Source organism: Antechinus flavipes, chromosome 2 (genome assembly GCF_016432865.1).
Source record: "Antechinus flavipes isolate AdamAnt ecotype Samford, QLD, Australia chromosome 2, AdamAnt_v2, whole genome shotgun sequence".
NCBI lineage: Eukaryota > Metazoa > Chordata > Mammalia > Dasyuromorphia > Dasyuridae > Antechinus > Antechinus flavipes.
Genome location: NC_067399.1, coordinates 498,493,673 through 498,505,737, shown reverse-complemented (window position 1 = coordinate 498,505,737; position 12,065 = coordinate 498,493,673). Strand labels below are relative to the sequence as shown.

Sequence of the window (12,065 nt, the reverse complement as noted above, 5' to 3'; positions counted from 1 at the left end):
TAACAACAGAATGATTATACAGATGGAATTTCACTAGGAATGGACACAGTTTTCTCTCTACTTTTTCCTTTAAATGTTTTTACATACCTGACAGCAGTGGTACTGAAAGAAGCTGATGAACGAGTAGAGATATAGGGGTAGTGCTTGGTATCAAGTTTATCATCAATAGTGTCCTAGAAAGAGAAGAGACAGAAAAATCAGTTTGTTCAACCTGGATTGTCTAAATTTTAAGTGTGTGTGTGTGTGTATAAATATACATATATGAAGCACATGTGTATATACATATTTATAAACATATAGTTATATCTATTCAACATTCTCTTTATGGCATTTGGGTTCATGGCTAAGTCTGTGGCAATTCTTGCATAATCTATGCTGATATATTCTTTCAGCAATGAAAATTATTTCCCCTAAGATTCCACAATAGTTTTCTTTCTTTTTTGCCTCTATTCTCCTTTTACTTTCTATGGAAGGTTAGAAGATATAGTAGTGAAAAGACAAGGAAAGAAAGAAGGATTCCCAGAAGAAAATGAAGGGACAAGTCACATGGGTAAAACATTCAATCCAAGAGATCACAACAGGTTCTTGTGCAAGAGGACAGATGAAGTGCTTTTCATGAAGGGAAAGCCTCACACCCCAGGAGATTCTAAGAAGTGAATTATCTAAATGGGTGTACTATCCAATGCCTGGTTTCTCCCCCTTGCTGCCTAAAAATTCATGTTACTTCTTCTAAAAGTCAAGACAACAGCAACAAACTCTGTGTAGTGGATCAGGAGAGGGGAAGTTAATTAGCAAAGATTTAAAAAGAAGTTAAAACAGCAGAGACAAAGAGCGCATGTGTGTCACAAAAACATAACTTGACATTCACATAAATAGCTTCTATTTTTGGCTTAGTGAAACTGTTTTTTTTGTTTTTTTTTTGTTGTTGTTTTAAACAGCAGAATGGCTCATCAAATTTAATTCATTTCAACAAATATATATATATTAAGTATCTCCTAGCTCCAGAGCACTGTGCTAGGCACTTGAGATATAAAGACAAAAATGAAATGATTGAGGCCCTAAACAAACTTGAATTCTACCCCCCCACACAGACACATATGTATATAAATTAAAGGTAATTTGAGTTAAAAAAGAATGATAGAGTGCATCATAAAATTTTCTTACCTAAAATGTATGGATTATAATTCTCAAGCTTTATGTTTAACTCAAGGGATGTTATGAGGAAATCATTTTGTAAAATTTAAAATGCTATAAAAATGGAAATAATTATTATTACAGGTATATCTCCTATGACATCTTTAGTTGGTCAGGAGAAACAACATTTTGAGGGCAGTTAGCTCTTGAGGAAGAACAATATAGATGGCAGTGGTCCAAATAATGTTGTAGCAATCTTTTCTGTATCTTTTTAGATTAGGGTTTGGTTATAAAATATTAATGATGTTATTATGAAATAGAATTGACTGAAATAATTTATTCTCCAATTGCTTATACTGTTTTTAGAATTTCCAGGACTTTCTAATCCTGACACTGACACTACTTTTTTTTGTGACCCTGATTAAGTTACTTTATTTCTCATCTCTTTGGGCCCCAGATTCCTTAGATACAAAATTAAAGAATACCTCAAATCACTTCCCAGATCTTTTAGGATTCCTCTTGTGTTCTTGGAAGGATTCTAGACTACTAGAACAATGTCTTCACTGACCTCTCTACCCTTGAGTAGACTTAACCATCACAGCAGAAAAGCATGTCTTCATCTGTATTAAAATCCTTCTCTTTCAAAACCACCAAGCTTATGGAATATTTAAATAAGGTCTTTGCTTACCTTTACCTCTCATCTCTCCAATTAAGTAATTTATTTTATTTCGAATTTTCTGAAAACACATTTTCAAATTGTACTTTGTATCATATTTGCTCGTGTAAATGTAGGATTCATTCCCAAAGGCCTTAAGGGTCAGGGATTGTATTTTTTCTCATCTTTGACTTCTCATGCTTAGAATAGCTTCTTACACATATAGGCACTAAGATGTTTGCTAAATGAATACTATCAGCTAACAAAGCATAAATAAAACACGCCATACTTGCCTTTTATTATTGTTTTTCTAAACTTGAGGACATATTTATATATTTGTTTTATATCATATTATTATATATTATATATTTGTTTTGAAAATGTCATTATCTGAGCCTCTGTGATTTGAAAACAAGTTTATATGAAAAACTAATATAAGCAAGTTCATATGAGCAATAGGGATTTTTTGAACAAACATATAACAATTTGGGAGCTGCTATTCTTTAAGAAATGAGTAGGTTAAGTGTGAATCAGGTGAAAGATTCATGTATCCTTGGATTCAAGTCATCATGAAAAAGATTTCATGGTCATTGGGTATTTAATCTTGCATCAACTACTAAGTAAGAAAGAAAACTGAATTATCAACAAAAAAGTCACGAATCATGCAGCGTATCACTTATCACTGACCTCCATAATGTCTTTAATAACTGGAGTCCAACGTGAGAGCTGATAGGTCTGCTCACTGATGCGTTCCTTCCGCTCCGGCTTGCTTCTGCGACGCAAAGTAGACTGAAAACAAAAGATTAATTTCTAAGTCAGAAGCCCACTTTTATGTTGAATTGGATCATAGAGGACTCTGCATTTGGAGAATTCAGAGGAAGCTATAGTGTTTTTGGCTTTGAACCCAAGACCAGAAAGATTTTTTTCGCTAGCTATTATCAGTGGATGACTCCTATAGAATGAATGATTGTGACAGATTATTTAAAGATGATCAGCCTCTATGTAAAACTGCTAAAAGGGAATTGCTTCAAATGTATCCCTCTTGAGAACCTATAAGGAACCTGACTGTGATGTTCTAATTGAATTATCCAGGTGCTACTGAGTCTAAGATGACCCCATAGCCACTTATCACATCTTCAGAATTTTGAGCAATAAGAAATGTAATTCACTTGGTAAAGTCTTTAAAAAACACAAGCAGATAACCAATAATAATACATTATCCATTACCTACAAAGATGATACTACTGACTCATCATCACTAGGAAACCATATTTTCACTTGGTTTTTTTTTTCACCATTGAAGTTGGATTGTCATGGTTCAGATATACTTGACTAACTGTCTTGAAAACACATACTATTTGTCATGGGATGAGACAAGGGCAGGGGCAGTCTGTAACTGCGAGATCATGTTTTTGTTTTTATACAGTTACCTGGCATTTTGTACTGTGCTCTAGCAAACTGCACAGAGGTAAAGATACATACATACACATATATGTAATATATATGAATGTATTGTAGGTAAGTCTGAAAAGCTAAGTTCACAGGGATTTTTTTTTGAAGTGTTCTTCAAAGTTCTTTAAGATCCAATGGTTACTTGAGTACAGTCCTATAGAATACATTAAGAAGCCCTCACTTCCTTGTGGAGATGCTCTTAAGACTGAAGACTATTGTCAAGAATTTTCAACAGTTCAGAAGATAAATAATTTCAGGATCAATATCAGTAAAATTCTTTGATTTGAATTTTCTGGTTTTGTTATTACAGATGCTGCTGAGCCTGAGCAATCCATCACTCTTCCCTAAAACAAGCAATGTCACAAACCTCACCACTGATATTTTCAGTACAGGAACTCAATCCCTAAGAATTTTAGAGGTAAGAAACTTACATCTGTAATGATAGGCACTCCCAGATGAGCCATATTGGTGATGATCTCACTATCCTCTGGGGGAATCTGTGCATGCTGAATCAATTTGTTCAGATTTTCTTCAGTAATTCCTAAAAGAATAGCAAGATGCAAACCAACCATAAGACCAACCATATTGATTTATAAGAGAATAACCAAACACTTAAAAAACTTAGGAGACCTCTTTTCACTCCTAATGTTTTTACAAACATTAATCTTTTATTCTTATAAACCTCTGTGGGGAGACTAGGAAATAAAAATTAACATACTCAATTTAAAAGTGGTGTTCAAGGTTATAAGTCAGTGACTATAGTTAAAACTAATTAATCTAAATTCCAGTCTCCAATATTCTACAGACTAGATGAAATATTTGTAGGACATCACTACTGTTTCAGTTCACAAGTGTTCATTAGTTTAACTTCTCTATAATTTTTTACTATTCCCACATAGCTCTAGCATTTTAATAATTCTTCCTCTCCTCTTCCTCCACCTATACACATGCTAGTCTAGTTCTGGAGAGGACAGCTTTATTGTTAGTACTTATATTCTACACTAGGAATACTCAAATGTGGATAAAAATGGTTATGTGGAAGTAGAATTAGAATGAATTTAAGATTTAAATTAAATACCTAGTAAATATGGAACTGATTAAGGCACTATCTGCATACTTCCTCAAACTCCATTATTACCCATTTCTCTACATATGTATTATTAATATATACTCAAATTATCAGGGTTGCTTTAGCTCTTTAATGGGAGCTAAATCTGAGATATATTTTTTCAAAAAGTAAAAACTGCTTATTTCTAAATATCTCCCTTTTATCTTCTATAGCTGACAAACTATTTTCTCCCCTCCTCACTTCTCCAAGTCCTGGTAGTGCCAATTTCTATTCTCTATTTTTCCTAAAAATGTCTGTTATCCTTCCAACTCCTACCATTTTTCAAGAAGATGTAGAGAAGAATGATGCGAATCTTGTCATAAGTACTGACATTTGCATCCAATAGAATAGGAACAATGGCTCTCATGGGGTCCTTGATCTTCTCCCCTTCAGCATCAGTGCCCATTGCCAGGTCCTATAAAAAAATATATATATATATATATCTTAATGGTGACTTTCTCAGTCATAGCTTTTAACACTTCAATAATAGGGCCTTGAAGAGATAAATTTTGTTGTAGAGATGCATAGTTTAAGGAGACATGACTAAACTTACAATATCACACTCTAATAAAATAATCTTTTCCATGGAATTAGAGAGTGTTGGCCAAATCTCAAAAAAGAAGAACAAATGTCACTTTCCAAGGCAATAAGAAGACAAAAATTATCTACAAAGTTAGTTGTTGCCAGAGCCTTCCATCCTTTCAGCTGAGTTCCATTTATGCAGCAGTTCCATCTTAGTTGAGCTTCCTCACAAAACTCCCTTTCCAAAAAAGAGCACAGAAACCACAGAAATTTGGGATATACTTATCACATGAGTGGCTGGGTTATTGGTTGGTATGAGGCTGACATTCCTGTGTTGGCCTGCCTGTTCCTGGTAATTCAAATATAGCTTGATTTCATGTTGGAACAAAATCTCTTTTCAGAAAAGTTTTATTTCTATGCCTCAAGTGTTTCTGAATCTTCAACATTTTTTTCTTTGCAATTAAGCTCTGAGATAGCTAGATGGTGCAGTGGATAGAGCACCAGCCCTGAAATCAAGAGGACCTGAGTTCAAATCTGGTCTCAGACACTTAACACTTCCTAGCTGTGTGATCCTGGGCAAGTCAGCCCCAATCACCTCAGCAAAAAATAAAAAATAAAAAAAAAAAGGAAAAAAAAAAGGACAATTAAGGTTTGGTTTTTTTTTTGAAACAATAGTTTGGTGTCCCAGGATTAACAGACTAACTTGAAAACTGCTCCTTTCCCCCTTATGTAGCATTCATATTCACTTCATTTTTGATTCTTAGAACTCTGTTGAGGAATGCCCTCTAAAGAATCTTTTCCTGATTCCCCGAGCTGTCAGATTCTACCCCTACCAAAATATACCTTTTATTTTTTCTGTATATACTTATATTTATACACATTGTCTCCCCCAATAAAATGGTTTATTTTTATCTTTGTATCCCCAGTACCTAGCATAGTGCCTGGAATACAATACATCTGTGACAAATGAGTCACTGAATATACTTCTGATTTAACATTGACCCTAAATCTTTAAGTTTTTTTCACCCATAAGATGGTCTAAGCAATTTCCCAAGGGCCTGATCTGTTATAGTCCTTGTCTCTGACTATAGATAGTATGCGTTCTTTGGGTAAGGTTGGACTAAATGACTTTTGAGGTTTTTCAACTCAAGGACTATACAATTTTAGGATTCTCTGAATCCTAGAATATGATGGCAAATATTGATTCCAAAGTGATTCCAATCTCAGTATTTTCCAATCTGTGAAATTATAAATGGGTATATACACAAGGATTTAAGATATTCTCAAGGATCCTTTCTTTCTCTGGAATCTCTCTTTGGAAACTAAGAGTGCATTTAGGTTAGGCTGGTGTTAATTTAATAACATCATATTTAGATGACATGATTATTACATGTCATTCATGCTGAGAAATGATTAATACAGTTGTCCCAATTTTCTGTAAGAAGAAAGAAAATTACAAATTGTTACAAACTGGTGGCAAATCAGAAATCTAAATTCTAAGTTTCATTTTTAGTCCCTCTAACTTGCTAGTAGCTTCTTTTCTCCTCCTACCCCCCAGATGATTTCTGAAAGATTTTGTCCAAGCTCTTTATTTCATGGTAGTTTTCAGGTAGTCCAATAATTCTTAGATTGTATCTCCTGCATCTATTTTCTAAGTCAATTGTCTTTCTGATGAGATATTTTAGATTTTCTACTATTTTTTCAGTTTTTTTGTTTTATTTGACCAATTTTTGACGTCTCATTGAGTCATTCATTTCCATTTGCTCAATTTTAATTTTTAGTGAATTATTTTTTTCAGTTAGTTTTTTTAGATGCTTTTGCAATTGACCAATTGAAATTTTAAATGAGTTGTTTTGTACATTGGATTTTTTTTTCCATTTTCACCAACTCCATTTTTAGGGAATTGTTCTCTGTTTCCATTTCACCAATTCTTTTTCAAAGAATTGTTTTCTTTTTCCATTTTGCCAAATCTATTTTTTAAGGAGTGATTTTATTCAGGCAATTTCCTTTTCCAAAACTCTCATTTCCTTTACCCATTTTTCTTATATCTCTTTTAAGATACTTTTTGAATTCTTCCAAGATAACCTTTGGAGTTGGAGAACAATTCATATCACTCTTTGAGGCTTCCTCTGGAGACATTTTGCCTTTAGTTTCCTCAGGGTTTGGAAGTCTGATCTTTTTGCTTTTTTGCTCATGTTTAAAGACTGAGGTCTGTTCTTAGGGCAAAGAGGAGATTGCCCCAAGCTTCTCTACAGGAAACACAACTTCACACTGCCCTGAGGCTGGTGCTTCCTTCCCATAGCTGGGTAAGCATGGCCAAGTTTCACTCATTATCCTAGGGTTCAGAGACTCACTATTTGCTTTCTGTAGTTGTGTTGGCGGTCTCATAGCTACTGACTTCTGAACCAAAATAGAGTAGCCAACATTTCTTGTATCTTGGCTAAAAGCCTCCCAGGAGAGTCTCTTGGTGCATAGAAGCCTCTCCACCCTGCACTGTACCTGCGCTGAGCCACCTTCCCCCCTGCCCAATTAATATAGACCTGTCTTGAAGTCCTTCCAAAATATCTTCTGCTAGAAATTTATTGCACTCAAATATTTGTGAGTTCTGTCACTCCAAAACCTATTCAGAGCCTTGATATGATGTTGATTCTGAGGGAAGCCAGGAAGAACTCAGATAAAGACCTGTCTACTTTCCGCCATCTTGACTTTGTCTGTCTGTATCTCTCTTTCTCTCTCTCTCACACACACACACACACACACGCGCACGCGCCACACACTTTTTTCTAGTCTTTGAGAGCTGATCAGGTTCCAATAGAAAGATAAAGCAAAACCAAATTCATAAAAGAAATTCAACTAGCACTATCAACATCTGCTTACTAAGTTCACACATCTGGCCATTTAGTAGATTTGGAAGGAATCAAACATGCAATATCAGAATAGCACAGCACAGCATTCCAATCCAATTCAGGTCCTACCATTGAGAATGGAACTGTATTGGGTCCAGAGAATAGAGACTACATCACCTAGTCTATTTCCCATGATTCTGCAGAATGTTGAAGATCAAAAGTTAAGATTTGGATGAAAGCATAGAATAAAGAATTTGCCAGAGGCTTAAAAAGGCCTACCTGCTCAACTCGGCAGAGTTTATCTACAGTGCCTTGGTAGTGCTTCATACAGTCCTCAGCGAGGTGCAGATGAGTTGAATACTATAAAGGAGAATACAATGCTATGAACAATGCTACATAAATAAATGACTAGTATAAACATTCCAAAACTTCAACTACTCGGGCTAAAGAAAACAGGGAAACAGAACTTTCCAATTGCAAATTGTGTCCCACTTCAAAAGAAAAATGCCATGTTTCAGCGTATAATTCAGTTTTTAGAAGTAGACAAAACTATCAAAATGCTAACTTAAATCTAAGACCTGAACATAACTATGCTATAACTACAATAAGCACTAGGAAGAAAAATCACAAAAACTATATTCTCATTCAGTGGTTAAGACACTCATTAATAAAATAGCTATTATATACTCTTTCTCTGAATTTTCCCTACTGTAGAGTTTATCAAATTCTTTAGTTCTATTAACACCATGGTGGGACAAAGCAATGCCTGAAAGTGCCACTACTTGCCACTGACAAGCCTACTACATATTTAAAGGAGAGAAAAAAGGGAAAAAAAAGAAGAGACAAAAGAAAGGGGTACAAAAGGGGTACAAAAGAATACAGTGAGTTCACCAACAATTGCTTCAGGAGTCACTTTATGACACCACAGATTGTTTTTAATGCATCTCTGCCTCCATTCTAAATAGTTTCTTACTAGAAAACCTCTGAAAATAAAAATTTCTAAGCATTTCCAATAGAAAAATTATAGAAATATAGTTTATTAAGGAAAATAGCTCTACTGGTGATTCACTGGGGCTTTCAAATCATCATACCTTGCTAAGTTCTTTCTGGTACTGAGGCATCTTCTTCAGCATCTGTGACAAGTCCCTCATAGTGGTCTAGGAGAAAACAAAAGCACAGTGTTTTGTCTATATTATTTACATATTGTTTCTGTAAAATAGTTTTCTAATATCATTCTGCACAATATATGATAGTGCTTATTTTCAAATTCTGTGGTTCTGTGAAACAACATAAACTTTTTAATTTGAGGAAGCAGTCATCTATGGACAAGATTTTATGGAAGTTCTAATTTTTAGCTTGAAAATTATATAAATACTGTAGTCATCTTTGAGAAGCCATCTAAAGTCCAAAATATTTGATAGCAATGAGAAATATTATTTGTGATTTAGGGAGTAAACCGTTTATGCCTCAACATATAAAATAATTCTTAATTGGATCATTCGATTCAATAACAAAAATTTACCATTATTTATTATTAATAAATGCTTACATGAAAGCCTGGTCTCACTCTACAGAAAAGGATACTCTCAGGAGTTCTATAGGTTTGTCCACTGATATAACCACAAGTTAAAAAGTAGTAAAAAAAAAGTCCAAGATAATGAGAATTTAATATCTTCATTTCTTGTCTTGACAAGAATATTACAGCTTCTCTTTACTTTTCCCAGAATGATTCAAGGAGCAAATACTGGATTACAGGGCAATGAAAAGGAAACTATTTAGGCTTAGTCACTGAGGAGACAATTTAGAACTTAAATTCAGAAATTTATTAAATTAGATATAAACAGAAATAAATATTTAACCTATCTAATGTGATCACAAGTCTGTACGTTTGTATTCTCTCTACTTTCTTACCCAACTAAAATAAAGGAAAATTGAGGATTAATTTAAATTACATCTGAGCATTAATGATAAGCTCACCTTTTCGCCTGTGTTCATTCTTTTGCTGGAAGAAAAATCTTTCAGAGAACGGGTGACTTCCCTGGAAAAGAGAAAGTAGTTGTTATAGAATGCCTATGTCATAAAAATACTGTGCGCTTGCTTGTGTTCTTTCTCAACAAAATTCTGTGTTTGGCATTCAAATCCTGACATAATATTCTTTTGCTCTCATTCCATATCTTTCCAGTCTTTTTTATTTATTTTAATTTTAAAAAATATCTCCAATTTATTATTTGAAACATTTTTCTTTTTAAATTGTGAATTCAAAATTCTCTCCTTCCCTTTTACCCTACCCCATTTACTCAGAAGGCGAGCAATCTGCTATCAATTACACATGTGAAATCATGCAAAAAGATTCCTATAATTATCTATATTTCAAAAAAGACAAGAAAAATAAAGGGAAAACATTGTACTTCAATTTGCATGCAGAGTTCATCAATTCTCTCTCTGGAAATGGATAGCATTTTTTTCGTCATGACTCTTTTGGAATTGTCTTAGATCAATATTGCTCAGAGTAATCAAGATTTTCACAACTCATCATCATACTGTTGCTGTTACTGTGCATAATGATCTGTTCTCACTTTACTTTGCCTCAGTTTATACAGTTTTTATGTCTTTCCAAAACCATCCTCATCATTTTCTACAGCATAATAGTACACCACCACAATCATACACCACAACTTGTTCAGACGTTCCTTACCTAATGAATCTCCCCTAAATTTCCAATTCTTTGTCACCATAAAAAAACTGCTAAAACATATTTTGTACAGATAAATTCTTTTCTCTTGCCTTTGATTTCTTTGGGATATAGACCTAATAGTGCAATGAATCTAGTGGAGCTAAACCTCATCAAAAGGATATGCAATTTGAAAGCCCTTAGTTACAAATTGTTCAACAAAACGGATAAATTCCCTATTCCACCAATAGTCCACCAAAATGTACCTATTTTTCCTTAATCCTCTTTAGAATTTGTTACAATTGCTTTAATTTGACTTTCTCTAATCAATAGTGACTTAGAACATTTTTTCATGTGATTATCTATTTGTCTTAGATAGCTTTGGCTTTTTTCTTCGGAAAACTACCTATTTATATTCTTTGGCTATCAATTGGGAAATGGTTCTTATTTTCATTAATCTGATTCAGATCTATATTTACTATATATTTGAGAAATGAAGCTTTTGACAGAGAAACTTGATATAAACATTTCTCATGTTCATTTTCTAAGATACCTTTTGGCAAAATATACTTTTCTTGATTATTATTTTTAATTAAGCCTATTTTTGATTTTGCTTTGTCTGCGATCATAATCACTACCCCTGCCTTTTTGTTGCTGTTGTTTAGCTGAAGCTGAAGATTCTGTTCTAGCCTTTTATTTTAACTTTGTGTGTGTTATTCTACTGGGTGTGTCTCTTGTAAATAACATATTGTTGGATTTGGGTTTCTAATCTATTCTGCTATCCATTTCTACTTTATAGATAAATTCATACCATTCACATTCATAATTATGATAACTATGCATTTTTTATCACAATTTCTTGTTCTTTTCTTTTTATCCTTTTCCTCCTCAAAAGTCTATTTTGCTTCTAACCACACATACCTTAATCTGTTCTCTCTCTCTTTTTTTTTTTAATCATTCCCTCCTTTCTCTCTATGGGATGAGAATTCCCAGAGCTGCTACTGGGGCCATTGTTGTTGCTGCATGTGTAGGCTCTGGTCAGGCTTTCACCTCAGTATTATAAACTTCTCCCACCAACCTCCTAAGTTTTCTTAGTCCAGAAAATATCTTAGTCTGACCTCTTGTTGGCTTTGATACTACAAGATTTGATTTGTTGTGTTATTTTAAAGTTGATTAGAGAGAAGTACTGAATAAGTTCAGCTGGGTTGCCTCTAATCTGTCATCTTGACTCCATCCCCTTCTTTCCAGTTTTCTTATGTTATTCTCTGCCACATAAACCTTCAGTACCTTTACATTGGCTTCTTGACTATTCTAAGTAAAATCAGCATACTCCATCTCTTAGATCCACGCATTTTCTTTTGATGTCCCCTATACCTGTAATGTTTTCCCTTCTCATGCCTACATCCTAGCTTCTAAGACTTTCAAGTCTCAAATAAAATTCCACCTTCAACAGAAAACCTTTTCCATTTTCTCTTAATCCTAGTGCCTTCCCACTCTTAATTATTTTCAGTTTATCCTGTATATAGCTTGATTGTACATATTTATTTGTTTGCTGTCTCTACCATGAGGGCAGGGACTGTCTTTTGCCACTTTCTGTTTTTCCAATATTTAGCAGGATAACTAGCACATAGTAGGCTTTTAACAAAAGCTTACTATCCAATGACTAACGCCACTGAT

At 34.0% G+C, this 12,065-nt stretch overlaps 1 protein-coding gene across 2 annotated transcripts in view; it reads right to left on the bottom strand.

Annotated features, from left to right (window-relative positions):
- STXBP1 (syntaxin binding protein 1) overlaps nucleotides 1-12,065 on the bottom strand; it is a 95,577-nt gene that overhangs the window by 13,654 nt on the left and 69,858 nt on the right. For both annotated transcript variants that reach the window (XM_051980041.1, XM_051980042.1), the window contains exons 11-17: nucleotides 9,695-9,755; nucleotides 8,809-8,874; nucleotides 7,997-8,077; nucleotides 4,626-4,764; nucleotides 3,673-3,782; nucleotides 2,477-2,578; nucleotides 88-173 (exon numbers count right to left, since the gene is read on the bottom strand). In XM_051980041.1, coding sequence (XP_051836001.1) covers nucleotides 88-173; nucleotides 2,477-2,578; nucleotides 3,673-3,782; nucleotides 4,626-4,764; nucleotides 7,997-8,077; nucleotides 8,809-8,874; nucleotides 9,695-9,755 — 645 coding nt within the window. The remainder of the gene's footprint in view (nucleotides 1-87; nucleotides 174-2,476; nucleotides 2,579-3,672; nucleotides 3,783-4,625; nucleotides 4,765-7,996; nucleotides 8,078-8,808; nucleotides 8,875-9,694; nucleotides 9,756-12,065) is intronic.